Raw genomic sequence first — 20605 nt, forward strand, 5'->3', positions numbered from 1 at the left:
TAAGTTCCTGCTTGGTTAATAAAGTATTTGCTGTAGATTAATTGTTAAATACTTTAGAAAGTTAAGCTACTTAAGGGTAGGGACCAACTAACCGTTTAGCTCCTAGCAGAGAATGCCTAAATGAGTGTCTTGTTAAGTGGGCAGTACCACTTAGATATGGAAGATTTTTCTGTCATCAAATAAATTCTATTCTCCTTACTGTGGTGTTGGAGAAGACTCTTGAGAGTCCCTTGGACTGCAAGGAGATCCAACCAGTCCATTCTGAAGGAGATCAGCCCTGGGATTTCTTTGGAAGGAATGATGCTAAAGCTGAAACTCCAGTACTTTGGCCACCTCATGTGAAGAGTTGACTCATTGGAAAAGACTCTGATGCTGGGAGGGATTGGGGGCAGGAGGAGAAAGGGCCGACAGAGGATGAGATGGCTGGATGGCATCACTGACTCGATGGACGTGAGTCTCAGTGAACTCCAGGAGTTGGTGATGGACAGGGAGGCCTGGCGTGCTGCAATTCATGGGGTCGCAAAGAGTGGGACACGACTGAGTGACTGAACTGAACTGATTCTCCTTACAATGTTTCTGTTTTTGTTTCCTGAGCCTTGTCAGGAAGAGTTATGTGTTTTTTAGGATCCTTAGAACATATTGTAGTGGGAAGATACATTTGTCAGATTTGATTTAGTTGTTACATTTGATCAACAGGGCAACAGGAACCTGATAAAGAAGCAGGAGCCTCAGTTGATGAGGTGGCAAGACAATTGGAAAGACAAGCATTGGAAGAGAAAGAAAAAGATGATGATGATGAAGGTAAATTGTTAATTTTAATTTTATGGTTAGGAGGGCAAGAAAATATGACATTCTTTAACCAAAGCTGCTTATTTGTCAATATAATCCAATATTCTGTGATATTTTACTTAATTCATGTTAAAGCCTCAATGTCACAGGTAAAAACAAAAAGGTATTTATTAATAACTCTTTAAAAAGTTGGATATGTTGAATGCTGAAGTAACACAGATCTCAGCTTTTTAAAACATATTTGGCAGAAAGCCGAATAGTAGATGAGTATTAATAAGATAAAATTGAATGAATGTTGATCTTACTTTTATTGAACAACTAATATGTACTAGGCACTATCTTAGGATACTTCTGTCCATTTTTATTTTACCCTCACAAAAACCTAGCAAACAGGAAATGACAGTTATGTGATTTGCCCAATCTGACACAGCTAGTATGTGTAAATAAAGTCAGTTTCAAATCTAGCACCTGTGCATGTTAAGTCACTTCAATCATGTCTGACTCTCTGTGACCATATGGACCGTAATTTGCCAGTCTCCTCTGTCCATAGGATTCTCCAGGCAAGAATACTGGAGTGAGTTGCCATGCCCTCCTCCAGGGGATCTTCCTGATTCCAAGTCTGTTCCTTGTACTCTATCAAAGGTACTTTTATTTATTTTCAAAGGAGCACGTTGGAGTGCTTCTAAAACCTACTATGAATTCACTGGCCCCAAATCCTTATATTTTGGAGCTTTTGCCAAAGGTTTCTATAAAGACAACATTTCTTGGAATTGTAGGAGTTGATGCTATCAATAAGACAGTGGAGGGAGTGATTAGTTGGGAGAACTATTATTCTGTAGCCTCTTTAGGCAGAAGAGGAGATGGGGCTTCCCATTCTTAATTATATACTGCTGTGAGCTATTCTTCCTCAAGCACTGCCAGCTAGGGCTTACGCCTTCCAATCTTTAGCAACAAATACCTGCTGTACTCTTCTTGTGTTAGGATAATGCAAAGCAGTTGTACTTCCTTTAGGAAGATAAGTTCTGTAAGCCTTCAAGGAGATTATGGTCAAATTTAGTAAAAAAAAAAAAAAAAAAAATGCCAAGAATTGATACTGAACATGGACACTGGGTTTTAGCAAAGGAAAGTACAGTGCTTAATTGCAAAATGCCAAGCAGGGAGAATGGTCATCTCATGCTCAAAAGCCCTGAAGGCTTTTTGTTGTTCACTCACTCAATCATGTCTGACTCCTTGCAACCACATGGCTTTCGGCACTCCAGGCTTCCCTTTCCTTTACTATGTCTTGGCATTTGCTCAAACTCATGTTATTGAGTCAGTGATGCCATCCAACCATCTCATCCTCTGTAACCCCCTTCCCCTCCTACCTCAGTCTTTGCCAGCATCAGGGTCTTTTCCAGTAAGTCGGCTCTTCCCATCAGGTGGCCAAAGTATTGAAGCTTCAATTTCAGCATCAATCCTTCCAGTATAATAATCAGGAATGATTTCCTTTAGGATTCACTGGTTTGATTTCCTTTCTGTTCATGGGACCCTCAAGAGTCTTCTCCAGAACCACAATTTGAAAGCATCAATTCTTTGGCACACAGCCTTCTTTATGGCTGTGCATGACTATTGGAAAAACCATAACTTTGACTGTACAGACCTTTGTCGGCAAAATGGTGTTTTTGCTTTTCTAAGGAGCAAGCATCTTTTAATTTCATGGCTGCAGTCACCATCTGCAGTGATTTTGGTGCCCAAGAAAATAAAGTCTGTCACTGTTGCCATTTTTTCCCCCATCTATTTGCCATGAAGTGATGGGACTGGATGCCATGATGTTGATTTTTTGAATGCTGAGTTTTAAGCCAGCTTTTTCACTCTCTTCTTTCACCTTCATCAAGAAGCTTTTTAGTTCCTCTTCATTTTCTGCCATTAGAGTAGTGTCATCTGTGTAGCTGAGGATATTGATATTTCTCCCGGCAGTCTTGATTCCATGTGTAGCTGAGGATATTGATATTTCTCCCGGCAGTCTTGATTCCAGTCTGTGCTTCATCCAGCCTGGCATTTCACATGATGTACTCTGCATATAAGTTAAATAAGCAGGGTGACAGTATACAGCCTTGACGTTCTCCTTTCCCAATTTGGAACCAGTTTGTTGTTGCATGTCCGTTTCTAACTGTTGCTTCTTGACCAGCATACAGGTTTCTCAGGAGGCAGGTAAGGTGGTCAGGTATTCCCCTCTTAAAGAATTTTCCCAGTTTGTTGTGATCTACATAGTCAAAGGCTTTAGTGTAGTCAGTGAAGCAGAAGTACATGTTTTTCTGGAATTCCTATGCTTTTTCTATGATCCACCGGATGTTGGCAATTTGATCTCTGGTTCCTCTGCATTTTCTAATCCAGCTTGTACACCTAGAAGTTCTCGGTTCACATACTGCTGAAGCCTAGCTTGAAGGATTTTGAACATTACTTCACTAGCATGTGAAATGAGTGTAATTGTATTGTAGTTTGAACACTTTTTGGCATTGCCCTTCTTTGGGATTAAAATGAAAACTGACCATTTCCAGTCCTGTGGCCACTGCTGAGTTTTCCAAATTTGCTGGCATATTGAATGCAGCACTTTCACAGCATCATTTAGGATTTGAAATAGCTCAGCTAGAATTCCATCACCTCCACTAGCTTTGTTCGTAGTGATGCTTCCTAAGGCCCACTTGACTTTACACTCCAGGATGTATGGGTCTAGGTGAGTGGTGACAGCATTGTGGTTATCTGGGTCATTAAGATCTTTTTGTGCAGTTCTTCTGTGTATTCTTCCCACCTGTTCTTAATATCTTCTGCTTCTGTTAGGTCCATACCATTTCTGTCCTTTATTGTGTCTATCTCTGCATGAAATGTTCCCTTGGTATCTAATTTTCTTGAAGAGATCACTAGTCTTTCCCATTCTATTGTTTTCCTTTTCATTGTTCTCTTAAGGTTTTCTTTTTTTCCTTGCTATTCTTTGGAACTTCTAAAACAAGGCTTTTAGGAAAGGATTTTTAAAGGCAGCATTAAGGGTGAGGGTTGCCATGTGTCTGATCATCTGGTGGACATCTTCTGATCGGTTGGTTGTGCACTATCAGGGTGACTTTTTGGGAATCTCAGTTATCAGTTTTCTGGTTTCAGCTTATCTGGAGTCAGCCTACAGTCTGGTGGTCAACATACAGCTAACTTTTCTGCCTGGTAGGGGGTTTAGTATCTGCAAACCGACTCAAGAATGTGGCTCGGTATTATCTATAGCCCTTGAGGAGAAACTAAAGGTCCTTTACTCTGCATGGCTAAACTGTTATGATTTTGTGTTGTTGGACTGTTTTCCTTTGTTTCTGGATTTTTCTCATGTCTCTAATTAAATTTGTTCTTTGGAACTCAGGGAAAGCCCAAGAGTTTAAAGCTCTTTTACCACCAAGAGGCAGGATCTGTCCCACACAGTCCTGCTTGGTTTCAGACTCAATGAAAAGGAAAATAGTTAGATTTTTGTTTTCTTTAAGTAGACCTCTTGTTCATTCTGCCTTGGTTTATACTTCAGATTATGAACATATTTTGAACTCTTAACAACAGTAATTGTAAATTCCAGGTTGCTCTTGACTCACTATGTGTAGAGTATCAGCTGCTTTGAAGATAATGCTTGTTTCATTGCACTTCTACAGAGTTATGTGAATCTCTAGACATTGAAGGAGGAAACTTTGCTTTTCAGAATGGAAATCTTTAATGTATTAAAGAAGATTTTAGGAATATTAGTATTTTTCTCCAGTTTGGTTCATCATATTCCTAATTCATTTTGATGATGAGGATCAGCCAATACTGTTTAACTGTTGTGAGAAGTCTCTGAGTGGATGGAAAGCTAATGGTTCAGTATCTTTGTTCTTAAGGAAAATTAATCATTGTGGAGGACAAAACATAGAGCTGGTAAGGTATACTGGTACGTGCAGTAAAAGTTACTGAAATTTGGAGGTGGAATTGTGAGCTGAATGCTGAAGGAAAGCTCCTTTGAAGGAATGGAACTTAAATAAAAGCCAAGCAAACAGGACCATTTTGGGGCAGGACAATGCTGAGAAAGTATTTAAAGTATAGTAAACAGTGCATACTGGCCTCATTATGAGGTGATTCATTGAGGGAGTCTTTGAGCAGTTCCTTTATTCTTTTTTCCTCCCAGTTGATAATTGGCATACAGTTCTGTGTTTGTTTAAGGTATACAGCACAATGATTTGACTTATGTACATCGTAAAATGATTACCATGTAAGCTTTGTGAATATCCCTCATATAGATACAAAATAAAAGAAAAAAATTTTTTTTCTTGTGGAACTCTTAGGATTTACTATTTTAAGAATTTTCATATATAACATAAAGCAATATCAATTATGTTAATCATGTACCTTAACATCTCTCAAAGACAGAGATTCACTCAGTTGTGTCTGACTCTTTGCAACCCCACAGAGCCTGCCAGGCTCTCTGTCCATGGAATTCTCCAGGCAGGAATACTGGAATTGGTTGCCATTCCCTTCTCCAGGGATCTTCCTGACCCAGGGATCAAACCTGGGTCCCCCGCATTGCAGGCAAGTTCTTTACTGTCTGAGCCACCAGGGAAGCCCTTGTAGTAATTTATCTTCTAACTGGAAGTTGTCCTTTTTGACCACCTTCATCTGCCCACCCCGTCTCTGGTAACCTCAAATCTGATCTCTCTTTCTATGAGTTTGAGCATTCTTAAAAGAAAAATGTTATGGAAAGATAATATAGTCTTCATGTACAAGCAGGGTTGTTAGAAACGAGGAAATAGAGGCACGGAGATCATTTTGGCGGCCAGTTGACAGTAGCCTCAGGCATGTGGTAATGAGAATGGAAAGGAAGGGTCCACTGGAACAGTGATCGAGGAAGCAAAATTCAGAGGATTTAGAGGCTTTCAGTCTGGATAGAGGGCTTTCCATGGGGTCATGAAAGAATCGACACAACTTAATGACTAAACAGCAACAAAATCTGGAGAGAAGAGAGGACAAACTAGCAGACTATAGGGGTCTACGTTTCGAATTTGGGTGACAGGATGTTGGTACCGTTGATTGAAATAGTGAGGTAAAGAGGGAAAGTTGGATAAAAAATTAGAAGGGGGTGCTACAGGCCAAAAAGGTTACGCTGAGTTTAATTTTAGATTTGTTTATTTGCAAATGGGGGTATTGATGTGGAAAGTTAATCCTGTGGGTGTTTGGCGATGTGCTAACCCTGGTGGCTCAGACGATAAAGAATCTGCCTGCAGTGCAGGAGACTAGGGTTTGATCCCTGGGTGAGGAAGATCCGCTCCAGTATTCTTGGCTGGGAAACTCCCTGGAGAGAGGAGCCTGGCAGGCTACAGTCTGTGGGGTCTCAAATAGTCTGACACAACTGAGCACCACACCCAACATATAGACCATATCCATTTAACATTTTCATGCCCACAAAAAATGTTCCCTTTGCCCTTTTGTACTCAGTTCTCTTGCTCTGTTTGCTGACTCCTGGTAACTTTTGGTATATTTTCTTTTGGTAACGTTTGATACATTTTCTGTTCCTATAGTTTTTTCTACAATACTGTATGAATGGAATTTTTATAGTATGCAGCTGTTTTGGTGTTTGGCTTGTTTCACTTAGCATAATATTTTTGAGAGTTATCCAGTTGCATATGTATCAGTAGTTCATTACTTTTTATTGCTCAGGAGTATTCCAAATTTGTTTGTCCATTTACTAGTTAATGACTATTTGGATTGTTTCCAGATTTTGTCTCTTATGGATAAAGTTACTGTGATCATTTGCATATGTGTAGGCTTATGTTTTCGTTTCTTCTGAGTAAATACCTAAGAGTATAGTTGCTGGTAATGTGGTAAGTGTATGTTGAACCTCACAAGAAACTTATCAAGCTGTTTTGCATTCCTGTCAGGAGTGTTTGAAAGTTCTGGTCCCTTTGTATCCTCATAAGCGCTGGTACTATTTAATTTTAGCCCAGTAGGTGTATAGTGGTATGTCATCTTTTCATATCTTTATTTGTCTTTCATTTATCTTTGAAGCGTATGTTCAATACCATTTGTCTATTTTTCATTTGGGGTATTTGTTGTCTTACTGAGGTGTAAGTAGTTCTTTGTGCAAGTTCTTCATCAGTTCTTCATCAAGCAAAACAGCTTGGTAAGTTTCTTATGAGGTTAAACATATTTTATAGCTCTTTTCCCCCATGCTTGTATTGTTTGTAGCAGAAAAGATTTTAATTTTGATGAAGTCCAGTTTATCAGCTTTTTTCCTTTCTGGGTCATATTTTTTGTGTCCTGTCCAAAAGTTAAATAATTGATGTCTTTAAAGTCATGAAGATTTTTCTCTTGTATTCTTTTCAGTAAGTTTTATTTGTGTCATAAATGTTAAAAGGAAGAACTACTTTATATATATAATAAATGTTTTATATGCTTTGGTCTATGTCCATTTAGAATTAATTTTTATATGTAGTGCAAGTTGTAAGGATTGAGTTTTTGTGTGTTTTTTTTTTTTGCATATAGATGTCCAGTTGTCATATCAAGTATTGGTTTGGGCATAGTGCTAATGCAGAAAAGAACGGTTTCTGTCTATTTAGAGTATCCTGAGATGCTCTGAAAGACAGACATGTAAAAATATAAATTGTAGCATGGTATGATAGGCGAAAGCATGAGCATATGGTATTAAAATTTAGATCCTGGCTCTACCATCATTCTAGCACAAGTGGCCATTTTTCTGTGCTGAATAGCAACCTTGGACATTGGGTAAAATAATTAACCTTAGAAGGATGATCAAGTATCTGAGGAGGAGCTTCATCTTACCCATTTTAAAGATGAAGATACCATGGTGGTGGAGGCTAATTAACTTGCTCAAGGTCACAGCACTGGTAGGATTTTGAATGTGTTTAAAACTGGTTATACATCATGAAGCATGTGTTTCAGGTTCTGTCTAAGGTAAATTGCAGTGTGCTATGTTGAATATTTGTCCAGAACAAAGACTGTCATATTTACTGTTCTGTCTCTGCTGCCTGTCACTGAAGAACTTAGCAAACATTTATTGGATGAATGAAGAAGGCTGCTGTTAAAACTGTAAAGTACAATATGCGAATTAGATTATATGACACACGAGGATGTTGAAAGTTGTGTTTTCCAAAATTTTTAGTGTTGTTTTTGTTAAAGCTTTGACTTGAGAAACCACTAATGAGTAAATCAGTAGTATTTGTTTTCTCTACTGTGTTTCTGTTGCTATTATAAGATTGAATATAAGAAATGTAATTTTGTTGGTCAAAAATTGTCAAACAGTTGTAGTTTCCTATCACTCAGCCCATTAAGGCCTTAGATTATGTTACCTCCCTCCTTGCTAAGCTGCTGTTTCCTATTTCTCAATTGGGTGAAAATAAATATAAGCAGGATAAACTAAACACTCATTTTGAATAGATTGAATATTTATCACATGCTTGGCACTGTGCTTAATGGTGTCTAATCCTTAAGGAGCTCACAGACAAGTAGAGGTCAGTATAAATCAGTGATTGAGTGATAATTAGAATATGTAGTTAGTGTGGTAAGATTTCTTTTATGGCTTGTATCAGTCTAGCAGTTAAAAGGGAGCACTTTGAACAGAAAATGTAAGCACTCATTTGACATTTTTTGGTGAGCGTGGATTTTACTAAAATTATTAATGTTATTAATACAGCCAGGAGTTACTACCACTAGGTGAAACATTTAAAAAAATACTATATGCTAGGCATACTATTAAACTATCAACTTCTAATTATCGGGAACAGTGTCCCATTCATCCCTTTTTCATAGTTATGTTATTTGTGGGTAGAATAGCATACTTTAGAAATGGTTGTTAAAATGTATTGAGCAGCATTTTTAGAAATTCAAACACTTAGGTCTGTTTTTGATACCTTTATTTAAAATACTTTAACCCCCTATTTAATCTTGGTCATAATTATATTCTTTATTTTTTTCTCTGAGTTTATGGGCATTGGGTTGCATAGAAAGTTGTCATAAAAACTGACAAGCAGATTGTGTCTGTTTTGGATAGTCTTTTGCCAACTGTTTTTGGAAATAGTTCTCAGTTTTGGTCATCAGGTTCTTTTGAGAATCTGAGAACTATGAACCTAGGAAAAGTAAGATTTTTTTTTTTTGTATACAATTTGATGCATAAAGAGAACTCTTTGATAACAACTAGGTAGGAAAAGGTATTTTAAAATACGAGACCCCAATTACCTCTCACTGGATTAGGAATCAAGTGATATTCTTGGTCCAATTCTACTATTTACCTATTAGGATTATCTTGGGCATGTCCCTTAAACATTTCTTGTTCAAGATTGTTTTGAGAGTCACATGAGGTTGTGAAATACAAGTGTTTAACTGCAAAGCATACATCAACTTGAGACTAGTATCCTTTCAGATGAAGTCATATAGTCATTATTATACTAGTATTTAAGTAACACTAGTTACTTTTCTTAGCTTTAAAAAAATGTTATTTAATACATTGTTTATTCTTAAAGTATCTTATTCAACAATTCTTGTATTTAGAATAAATCAAAGTAAAGTTTATTAGTGCCTTTGATTGCACAAGTCAAATTCTGATACTTGAAGCTAACAATATACAAAATTCTAAGAGTATTGGATCAACTTTGTCATACGCTATTTAAGATGCACTCTATGTACTTGTGTGCTTGTTTTGTCGCTCTGCTTATGAGATTTAAATGAATTTGACATGTCTTCTCTTAGATGGAGATGGTGACGGAGATGGAGCAACTGGAAAGAAGAAGAAAAAGAAGAAGAAGAAGAGAGGACGTTAGTGTCTTTAGTTGATTCTACTTGCCAAATTACAAGTGGTTATTAATCAGCAGGCTTGAAGAGTAGGTTAGAGGTTGCTTAGGATCCTGGTATGTTAGGGAAATAAATGATGGCCTAATAGAATTTAGTGAAACTTACTAGTATTTGGCAAGTAGTTTTTGCAGTCTTATTATTTTATTTTATTCAGTTGTTATTTAGTCAAAGGATATTAATAATAAGTTTGTTGCGTTTTACTGCAAGTTAGGGATGAATTCATAAAAAACTTTATAATTTAAAATTTGAATAATTCAGATAATTTTGTCAGTGATGACTTAAATAATGCCACCATGTGGTAATAGAATAAACAGTTTGCAGTTCACCTACCAGTTTTGATATTAAAGAGATTCTTGACATATTTAATGAGGAATCCCATTATTTAAAATTTGTGAATATGGTGAATTTTTATTAGTAATATTTGTATTGTGCTATTTCAGATTCACTTAAAGTATAATCCTACTTGTATTTTGTTTCTATAAATAATACAGCCAAACATCTTAAGGGACCTGAAACTCTTAGGGAGAATAAAGGGTGACTGTGTGGTATTGGGGAACAAAGATTGGGTTGGGAATCAGAATGAGTTCTAATCTTGGATGCCCTTTGGCATCAGGGACCATTGATTGTCTGGCTAAATCTTCAGGATAAAATTTTATGAATGAGAATATTGAGGGTTTGACTTTCATTTTTATCTCTGTGTTGAAAATACTCAAATTATTATTTTTTTAAAGCTGTTAGCTCTGCTAGATATTTCCCTGATACATTTCAGGGGTAGATGGGATTGCTTTCTTTCTTGTCAGGAATCTATTCTGGTTAGATCCTTCTACTCAGGATATCATTTCTGCCTCTAGCATAATCTGTATTTAATGAGCATAGGTTACTTGCTTTCTAGGAATCTCTAGGAATTATAATGTCATATTCCTTCCATTCAAAAATTGTTCATAGAGTGCTTTTAAGACATAATGTTACCTGAAAATGGCTTGAGAGAGATCAATTTCTCCAGATACTCTAAAATTGCTTCCTAATGAAGGTAGATAAGCAGGGAGGAGTGTTAGAGGCTGCTTTGTATTTGCCCTTGGTAGACTCTTCCACTGAGGGCATTTTAGTATGATACCATCAGCGCTTATTGTGCCTCCTCTAAGGAGGTTGTTGAACTTGCTGTTCGTTATATTTCTTTATGAGCACTCTTGAAAGACCTCTCTTTGTCTGATCTTAGTATCAAGAATAATTGTGCTTTTCCTGAGTAGTTAATGTGTTTTGTTGCAGAAATATGAACTATGCAAATAATCTAAACCCCCCCGCCCCTTTTTGTTTTTTATTGACTGCTAGAGGATTTAGGGCCAAAGCTAGTTTTGTATTGGCCTTATTTCAGGTTCTATTTTAGGTTCTCTCTGTGTTTTGATTTGTTGCTTTCTAATTTGCTTTGAATATGTCTTGTTTGTGTCATAAATCACTTCTGAAATAATCCAAATAATATAATCAGGAGCAGTTTACTGCCTTCATGTTCCTCATCTATAAAGTGAGAGAATTGTAAGTGATAGTTAATAATTAAGTGCAGTACAGATACTTAAAATTGTTCATAGTTTTAGATAATAACTTGGACATAGTAGATTATAATTTTCAAAGGTTATCCAAGATTTCATCTAGTTCTTCGTTTTGTAGATGAGGAATCTGAGGCTTAGCACATTTAGCCATTTGTCCAAGTCACAGCTAATAAGTGGTAAAGGTTAGGCTTCAATTTATTTTGATTACAAATTCTTTGCTTTTTCTCTGATGATCTCTTTGAGTCCTTTATCTTGTCTTAGTAATTTGTGGACAATATAAAAGGCATCTTTATTAGATTTGTAGATGAAATAAATTTCAGGATTATGAGATAATCCTTTGATTGACAAAAAAACAAGATTTCAAAAGGAAACTGAATTATTAACAATCTGAAATTTAAATAGACATATATAAAATTAGTATAAGGTGTTAGTTAGGATCCTAAGGATTTTGGATGCTTGTACAATGTGAAGGAAAATGCTAGGAATCCAGACCTTTCAGTAGCAGCAGGATTTTTAGAATCAAGTGTAGTCTTATACTGATTATACCTTATTTGAACTATTAGTAGAAGTAAAATCTAGTACCAGATTAAACACTGAGAACGCTGGTGAGTATGAGTGCAAGTGTTAAGAACCGTATCCCTTAAAGTGCCTTCTCGTCATAGAGAGGAAGAAAGCAGTAGAAAAGAAGAGTAAAGTAGAGCTAACAGATGAAAGTAATGGCGATATTACTTTATAGCAGCTACAGTTCTCCCAGAATGAATGGATTTTAGCTGGGGAGATAATGACTGCCTTCATTGTCAGGCATGTAGTACCATCTGTCAGGGATGTTAGAGGATTCCTGGATTTGAATGTGAAGCTTAATTAGGTGACATCTAAGGTCATTTTTATTTCAAAATTCTAAATGTTCCCTCTTAGGAGGAACCTAAAATGGTGTTTCCCAAGTTTACTTGCCCATAGAACAATTCTAAACATTACTCAAAAAGAGGAAAATAGTGTTTGTGAAATACTGAGTATTCCATTAAAAGAAGGAACCAAAAAGTGGTTCTGTAGATAAATGATTTGGCTCAATTGTCATAAAATATGTGTTAAAATTTCAGATTAAAAACCTGTAACATAAGACAGGTTATAATCAAAAGATAACCACACACTTCAACTTGGTAGTTGGTAAATGCTGCAGGTATACATTGAAAGCCATGTATTATTGTATAAATCACTTAACTTCCTGACATTCCTTGGATACAGCATTGTTCTTCATAGAGTAAGAAGTATATAACTAGGTCTTATGCAGACTTTTAGAAGACACATCTCTAAACATTTTTTAAAAAGCATTTTGAAACAGTGGTGTCTTAGAATATAGTTTGGGAAATAATGTATCCTTAAAAAATATGCTAAGTACTGAAACTTTCCAAGTATTTGGAAATTTGTATGTGGTTCCTAAAGTCTTTTAGCACTGAGAATGTATATTCTTTAACTTTTATATGTAATATACCCTTCTAAGAATTTTTTTACCTGTTTTATTAATACATAATGGCTTTATATTTTATTTTATTGCTGTAGGATTTCTTTCTTATTTTCTTGTCGCTTCTTTGATTTTTATTTGTGAAGGCGGCTTCTATATGCTATTCCATTTCCAGTATAGTAAATGAAGACAAAAACATTAGAAGTGTTCTTTGTGCCAAAGCATATACTGTTTAAATACATAATGGAATTATGAGGAGTTGAATATTTTTATTCCCAAATAACTGTAAATAAGAGAAGGTGGCCACTGTGGTGAAATATCTTCTGTTTTTGACTGTAAAAGTGATAACAAGGAGGTTCCTCAGTCAGGACATGTAATACCAATTAGGAACTGAGAAAAACTGTAATGATAACTGCTTAATTTTGTTTTTAACTACAGAAGTTAATGCTTTATTTGTATCTCACAGCAAAAGTTCAAACAGACCCTCCCTCAGTTCCAATATGTGACCTGTATCCTAATGGTGTATTTCCCAAAGGACAAGAATGCGAATACCCACCCACACAAGATGGGTAAGGATCACAAAATAACTTCCAGTATGACCTTCAAAAATTGTAGCTTAGCAATAAAGCAGATTTAATTTTTCTTGGAACTTTGCTCTACTACCTAAATAAAAAAACTTAGGAATTTGTTTCAGAGAAAATACAGTAGAAGCCCTCTTATCCAAAATGATTGGGACCAGTAGTTGGTTAATCGTTACTGATAAGAGTTAACTTAAAACAAGCATCGGTTTTTCATCATTGTTGATCCTTAAGTGTAGATTGCATTGGACTCCACTTTTTTTTTTCCTGTGAGCTATATCCATAATGCACTGAGTCCATTTCATTTTGAGTTTCTGTGGACAGCAAAAATTAAGTAATCTGAGGACTGATGGCTGTATCTTTACATCTTTTTTCTGAAATCATTTCCATTTGACAGAAGTATTTTTTGAAAACTTCTCTGAGTAGTCAATTTAGTTTTCATAGAAACAATTCTTTTTAGTAATGTATAATTAAATTGTGTCATTGCAGTAACAAGTACAGATGATTTATACTGGTTTGGGCACAGATCACTTGATTTTTGGAAGTGTTCTGAAAGAGTAAATTTTTTCTGGTTAGCAGACTAGTTAAGAGTCTGGATGCTGGGACCAAACTATCTACATTTGAATCCCAGTTCTAACACTTATTAGCTTTGTGACTTGGGCAAGTAATTTATCATGTTGTGCTTTCATATCCTAATCCATAACATGGGCACTTCATAGCGTTGTTGAGAGGAATAATATTTAGTGTATTTATTTAGTAGAGTGATAGACATATAGTAAGCATTAAGTAAGTGTTAGCTACTGTTATTCAGAATAGAAACCCAGTCACTAATACTCAGAATATAGTGGGCATTGGTCCATATAATTTATAGGGATAATCAGGAGCATTGGTTAATCCAGTGGTTGCAATAGTTGGTTAAGAAAGCTTCTACTGTCCCATTGTTTCCTTGACCTATATAAAGACATCATTGTTTTTCTTTAAAGTTAGAAAGGAACATGATGTTATGTTTTATGGCATGGGCATTTTTTCTTTGAATTTGAATACATCAGTTACTGGCCCTATCTTAAGCATTTTAGAATGTCATAAACATGGAGTTTTGTATTAATTACCTAAATTTTCATGTAGCATACAATGTGATCACACTTATTTTTTAATATAATCTTTTTTATTTTTTATTTTTTTTGCTTGCTTGTTTCCTCTTCCTTCCCTTTCTTCCAGACCCATGTAACCACCTAGCAGGTAGCCTTCCATATTTTTCTATGTTCATGTATGTGTATATCTCTCTCTACTTGTGTAAGGAGAGTGTTTTGGTCATTATTTGGTGTACAAAAGTAGAATTGTAGGTACACTTTTTTCTCCTCTGTGCTTTTCTCATCAGGGCTGCATCTTGGAAGTCCCTCCAAGTCAATCAAAATATTGATTATTAAGTTCTGTTATTCTTTTGAATGGCTGCATAATACTCTGTGGTGTGATCATACAGTGCTTTATTCCACCATTTTAATTGTTGAGCATTCACTTTGCCTCCAGGTTTTTTTTTTTTTTTTTTTTTTTGCCATTATAAACCATTTGCAATAAGGCATGTGCATATACTTATGCATATATATGTATATATACATATATGTGTTTGGATAGACACATATATATCTCCATATATACTGGCAGTTTTATTACGTGATAGCTCTTCAGGAGTGGAATTGCCAAATTAATATATTAGTATTTTATGATTCCCACATTGCTAGTGATTTTGAGCGTCTTTTGATTATTGGTTTTATTCTTTTGCTCTTACGGAAATTTAAAGATTTTAAATAACAGTATATATTCATATTTTGTACTTTTGTGTTCTTAGCAGTCTCTTATTTTCTCAAAACTATTTTTTTTTGTTTTATTACATCTTGAATTGGTCTGGACTTTTTTGTCTAAGGTCGGGAGTGCTAATTTTATTTTGTTTTAAACGGGTAGTCAGTTGTGTTAGAGTTGTTTGTTTAGTAGTTTCGTTCTATTTAATCGAATGAGCACTTTTGCCGTCTACTACTCTCATGTAATGGAACTCTATTCTCTTGCATAATGGAACCAATTTCTGTATTATTTATTCTGTTCCACTCATCTCTTTGTCTATTTCTATACTATTTATTTTGACAATTTGATGAGTGAATGTGCTTCTCTGCCATACAGCCCAACCAAACATAATTCTTATAGTTTTCTTAGGTACTTTTGGTCATATTTTTAGTTTTAACACACATGCACAGAAAAATGCCCTTCTTACTGGAATCCCATCATAATTATGTATTTGTTTCAGAAAATTGACAGTTGTATTATAGTATCCAATGTCATTATATATTTTCCAGCCCATTCTGATTTTTTTTTTTTAACGTACATCCTCGTTTTTGGTTATATTTGTTTGTAAAGGTTTTATTCTGTTACTGATATGAACGGGATATTTTTAATTCCATTTCTGTTTTCTAATTGCTGAAGGACAAGAAAGCCATTGATTTCCTGTACTTGTTAATACACTGTTAATAGGAAACTGGAAGTAATGTTTAATACAAGGAAAAAATTGAAATTTTGTATATCTTAGAAACTACCCTTTCTTTTTTGCTGTCATTTTCTGATGCAAATTAAACATTGTGTAAGTAAAGTAGCTTCTGTTTTTCAAACAATACAGGAAGGTATTCTATATTATAATATCTCTTGGAGTAATACATGTACCATTTTTCTGAAGTATTTGAGAGTTGTACATTTTTGGGTGGGTTACTACATTAAGTAGATATTGTGTCCTTTTCATGGTTGTCACATATTCAGGCTCCTGATGTCAGTTTCTTTCACTTAGGTAAGATATTATTCAGTTTCTTTTGGTGTATCATTATTCTTTTCCCTCTTGTAATTGGTAATTTTAGGGAAGTTACTTTGAGAATGTAAACATCTCATTCCTTAGGAACATCTTCTTTACATGTAGAAATTCATGATTTTGGAAATCAGTTTTTACCAGGATGGTTGTTGCTCTTAAATTTTTTTTAACATTTTATGTGCATTTTCTGTGTTATTAAAATTTTTTGAAACCAACCACTAGAAAAATTACTGTGAACATCTTCGTATGTTAATGGAATCTGATTTTTCTCATTCTGGATCACTAGAAATGGAACAAAGAATTATTTGAAATTCTTGATTTATATTTCTAAATTCAGTAGGCAGTTTTTTGGGACATTTGTTAATTATCCAAGCAATACATATTCATTGTCGTATAATTAGGAAATATAGATAAGCAAAAAAGAAAATAAAAATTTCCATAAATCTGCCTGTGAATTAAAATCAGTTTACTGTCTGCTATGAGTTTTACCTTATTTGATCACTTGGTTAATGTGGTTATAGCCAGCTGTTTCTTATTTAAAATTCTTTTTGCAGTTTCTAAGTAATCTGTAGGGTACTGTTAGAATATTCTCTTTTTTTAAACAATCTTAATTATTTTAATATCTGTTGATGATCCTTGCTTTGTCAGTTATTTTATGAGGACTTCAGAATGGTGAATGTCTAATTCTGACATTCTTTCTACACTTTATTTGTTGACATTATTCTGAAGAAGAATTTTCCTTTACTAACTATAGTTAGGAACCAAGTGTACTCTCTTCTCATAGGCAGTGTAAACACGCTTTTTTTTTTTTTCCTGCCAAACTGTATGGCTTGTGGAATCTTAGTTCCCTGACCAGGGAATGAACCCAGGCCCTTGGCAGTGGAGAGCGGAGAGTTCTAAACACTGGCCTACCAGGGAATTTCCTCTTTTTCTCATTAAATACCACTTTTCACAGGAAGGAGTTGATCTCAGCATGCGTGCTTAATTTTTTCTGGGCTAACGACATGTGTTTTTTTAAGATACGCATTTTTAAATGGTTTTGGTAAATGTGGCATGTAGTACCTTAACATGCAAATAGTGGCTCAGGTGGTAAAGAATCTGTCTGCAATGCGGGAGACCTGAGTTCAGTCCCTGGGTCAGGAAGATCCCCTAGAGAAGGGAATGGCAACCCACTCCAGTATTCTTGCGTGGAGGATCCCATGGATAGAGGAGCCTTTCAGATACCTTTGTGTCTTTTGATCTTCTATTTTTTCTGCTTTTAACAATCCACTAATAAAAATGATAAAATAATTTAAGACTCCGAAATCAAAGAGGTGTGAAGAATTTACATATTCTATAAACATTTCCTGTAAAGATTGTCTTGCAAGCAACTGTTTTGATAGTTTTGTTTTGCAGACATAATTTTGTGAAAAAGCATATGTCATCTGTCAGTTTAATTAATTCCTTTCTAAAATATTTGTTATGACTTAGAATGATATTTTAATTTTATTTATAAGTTTTTGTTAAGTAAACTGAATGTCAAAAAATCAAATTTAAGAAAAGGGAGACTCCTTCATATTTTCTCTTTCACTTGAACCTTGAATTAAAATTATAGACCCTGACAGTAGGTTCTCTGATATCTCTAATGACTTTCATCTTGAACTCAAGACTTAGCAAAATAGTTTATTTAAATTCAGTTTTTGATCAATAGTTCTTTACTAACAATGCAGAACATTACATAATCTTGTGAAGAATCCACTGCTTCAAGAGTCAGCCATGCAGCCTTTCAGAAGTGTAAGATAGTCTCGAGATCTGTTGACTTCCATATTGGGGATCTTATTGTATCATGTTCTAATTGTAAAATGTCAAATATCTTTTGAAATTTAATTAAACTTATGTTTTGACCTGTAAGAAATCACTTTGAAGAATCTTAACAGTTGGATTGAGAAGAAATTGGGAATTCATAATGACCAATTCTGTTTTCATTGCCCTGAATACATGATATCCATCAGTTCCCTGTGGATGTAGCCTTTTGTCTTACCACTGTAGAGTAAATAGTAGCTCATACTTTTGCTTTCCTTAAAATCTTTGGCTTTTGAAGCAAAAGATGCTTCAGCCTTTGCTGCCAGGTATGGCTGTAGCTGTATGTGCCAGAATTATCTGAAAATAAAGCCAGTACTCTTGTGCCTAAGAATGATTTATTCTTAGAACATTTGGGTTCCTGGTTTTCAGGGAAGAGATTTGGACTTGTGGGAGAGAAAAGGCTAGACTGATTAAGTATGTAATGGGTTTAAAACTGACCTTAAACTGGTGGTACTGTAATATTTCAGTTTTCTGAAAATATCAGTACATAGATCCAAAATGTATTTCCAAACAGTAAACAGCTAAAGAAGCCTCGGTGATTCTTAAATACTCCAGGTTTCACATAGGACAGCTCCTTTGGGCCTGTGTAGCAAATCAGAGGTAGTAGATGTTGGCACAGGTAGCTGCTGCTGCAATAGGAAGTAATCATAGTGAACTTGATGTTGACACATAAAAAAACTCAAAGCATTTTGAGTCACTATTTTAGCGGGCGGCAGTTTAAAGCAGTTGGGTAAGCTCTTACAGAGACTCAGATTGAAAATATTTTAGGTCTTGAGTATTAATTCATTGCTGTTGAGCATGAAAGTAGCTATGGATGATATGTAAATAAATGGGCATAGCTGTGTCACAGAACGGTTTTATTTACAAAATAGGTGCCAGGCTGGATTTGCCTGCAGGCTGTAGTTTGCTGACCACTAACTTTGAGGCAAATAAAAATTATGTCTTGAAGGCATCACTCTTATACTAAGTATAATGTTTACTTCAGTGATCACTGACTTGTGAATTCTGTATTCAGTATTGGTTAAGAATCTGTGAAAACTATAAAAACAAAAGACTTTTATTTGAAAAGTTACTGTTTTTGAAATGTACTACTTAAAAAGGGAGTCAGTAGATCTCTTCATTCCCAAATACTGAATATAAAAATCAGTTACCCTAGCAGTTTTAGAATATGAGCCATCTCCTTCGAGGAAGATGTTTTATGTATGTATAAAGTTAGAAAAATCCTACAAAAGCATATAATTTATGTTTTGAGGAAGGTATATGCAGATTGCCAAGTCAAGTCTTTGGGTTTAGTGCATGCCCTGTTGGTGAAGTTAAATGCTAATATTTGGTTCACCTTTAAAATTCATAATACCTGGAGTGAAAGAATGACTTTTTTTCTAAGAGTCTTACAGAAGGTTTAACTTGATTTGGCTTGGTTGTAACTGTGTGGGTACTTGTATTTCAAAAACTTTGCTGACTTTTAATAAAAATCTGAGTATGTAATTTTTTGCCTGGAATATCTTAGTGTATTTTATCGCTCAGCTATTATGCTTATTTTGCTGTTTCTTAAATAACTAATGCTATACTATGCATACTATAAAGGCGAACAGCTGCTTGGAGAACTACAAGTGAAGAAAAGAAAGCATTAGATCAAGCTAGTGAAGAGATTTGGAATGATTTTCGAGAAGCTGCAGAAGCACATCGACAAGTTAGAAAATATGTTATGAGCTGGATCAAGCCTGGGATGACAATGATAGAAATCTGGTAAAAGGAATATGTTTTTGTAAGAATGTGATAAAAAAGTTTTTTTAGCTCTAACTCTTCAGGTTTATGTTTGTCTTTCATTACTGCCTTGCCAAAGATCTTAAAGTGAAGGTTCTAGAAATACCTTGTGTAATCCTTATAGTGCTGATGTACTGAGGAAACCGTAGAGGGTGTTTGCGTCTCATCCACCCTGTTCTGTACTCGTGTTCTCATATGTACAAGTGCACACATTCCTGGCTCTTATTTTCTGTTTGAAAACCTGTTATTTTGCTAGCCAACAAGTGATGGTAAATTAAAATCCTGGGACACAAAACCTTTATAATGCAATGAAGAAAGTGATTATTTCTCCAGTTTTCCCCTTGAGAAATAATTAGCTGTAGGGCAACTTAATTCTCTGATCTAAGAATTTTTAAAACTTGCAACATTGAGAAAAATGTAATCAGCCTTTAGTCTAAGTCAGGAGTCGTATTTCCTGATAAATTAAGTTGAAAGTGGATCATGTTTTTCTAGTGGATTAAATTCTCTGTATTTTTTTAGAGATGAACTGTTTTCATAGTAGTTATTTAGTTGGAGAACTGTTACTTAGTTGCATCCAGAAGGTGCTCAGATCACTCCCAGAAAGTAAGAGTTTCAGTCAGCTTTCTGAACTTGATGAGCTGTAAGGTACATCAAGGGTAAGAATGTAAAAGTAAAGAAGTTCCTTTCTCTTTTTTTAGTGAGAAGTTGGAAGACTGTTCACGAAAGTTAATAAAAGAGAATGGATTAAACGCAGGCCTGGCATTTCCTACTGGGTGTTCTCTGAATAACTGTGCTGCCCATTATACTCCCAATGCTGGTGACACAACAGTATTACAGTATGATGACATCTGTAAGATAGACTTTGGAACACATATAAGTGGTGAGTTCTTAGAAATAATTCCTTGGGTAGGGCTGTAGATATTGAACTCTTTGAACATTTTCCCTTTTTGAT

At 35.1% G+C, this 20605-nt stretch overlaps 1 protein-coding gene across 1 annotated transcript in view; it reads left to right on the forward strand.

Moving 5' to 3' along the window:
- Positions 1 to 20605, forward strand: part of METAP2 (methionyl aminopeptidase 2) — a 30745-nt gene that overhangs the window by 2871 nt on the left and 7269 nt on the right. The window contains exons 2-6 of the mRNA XM_086399163.1: positions 697 to 801; positions 9520 to 9585; positions 13091 to 13193; positions 19474 to 19635; positions 20352 to 20533. Of these exons, the coding sequence (XP_086255289.1) occupies positions 697 to 801; positions 9520 to 9585; positions 13091 to 13193; positions 19474 to 19635; positions 20352 to 20533 (618 nt within the window). The remainder of the gene's footprint in view (positions 1 to 696; positions 802 to 9519; positions 9586 to 13090; positions 13194 to 19473; positions 19636 to 20351; positions 20534 to 20605) is intronic.

This window comes from Bos grunniens, chromosome 5 (genome assembly GCF_055505025.1).
Source record: "Bos grunniens cultivar Pamir isolate PY7600 chromosome 5, Bosgru_T2T1.0, whole genome shotgun sequence".
NCBI lineage: Eukaryota > Metazoa > Chordata > Mammalia > Artiodactyla > Bovidae > Bos > Bos grunniens.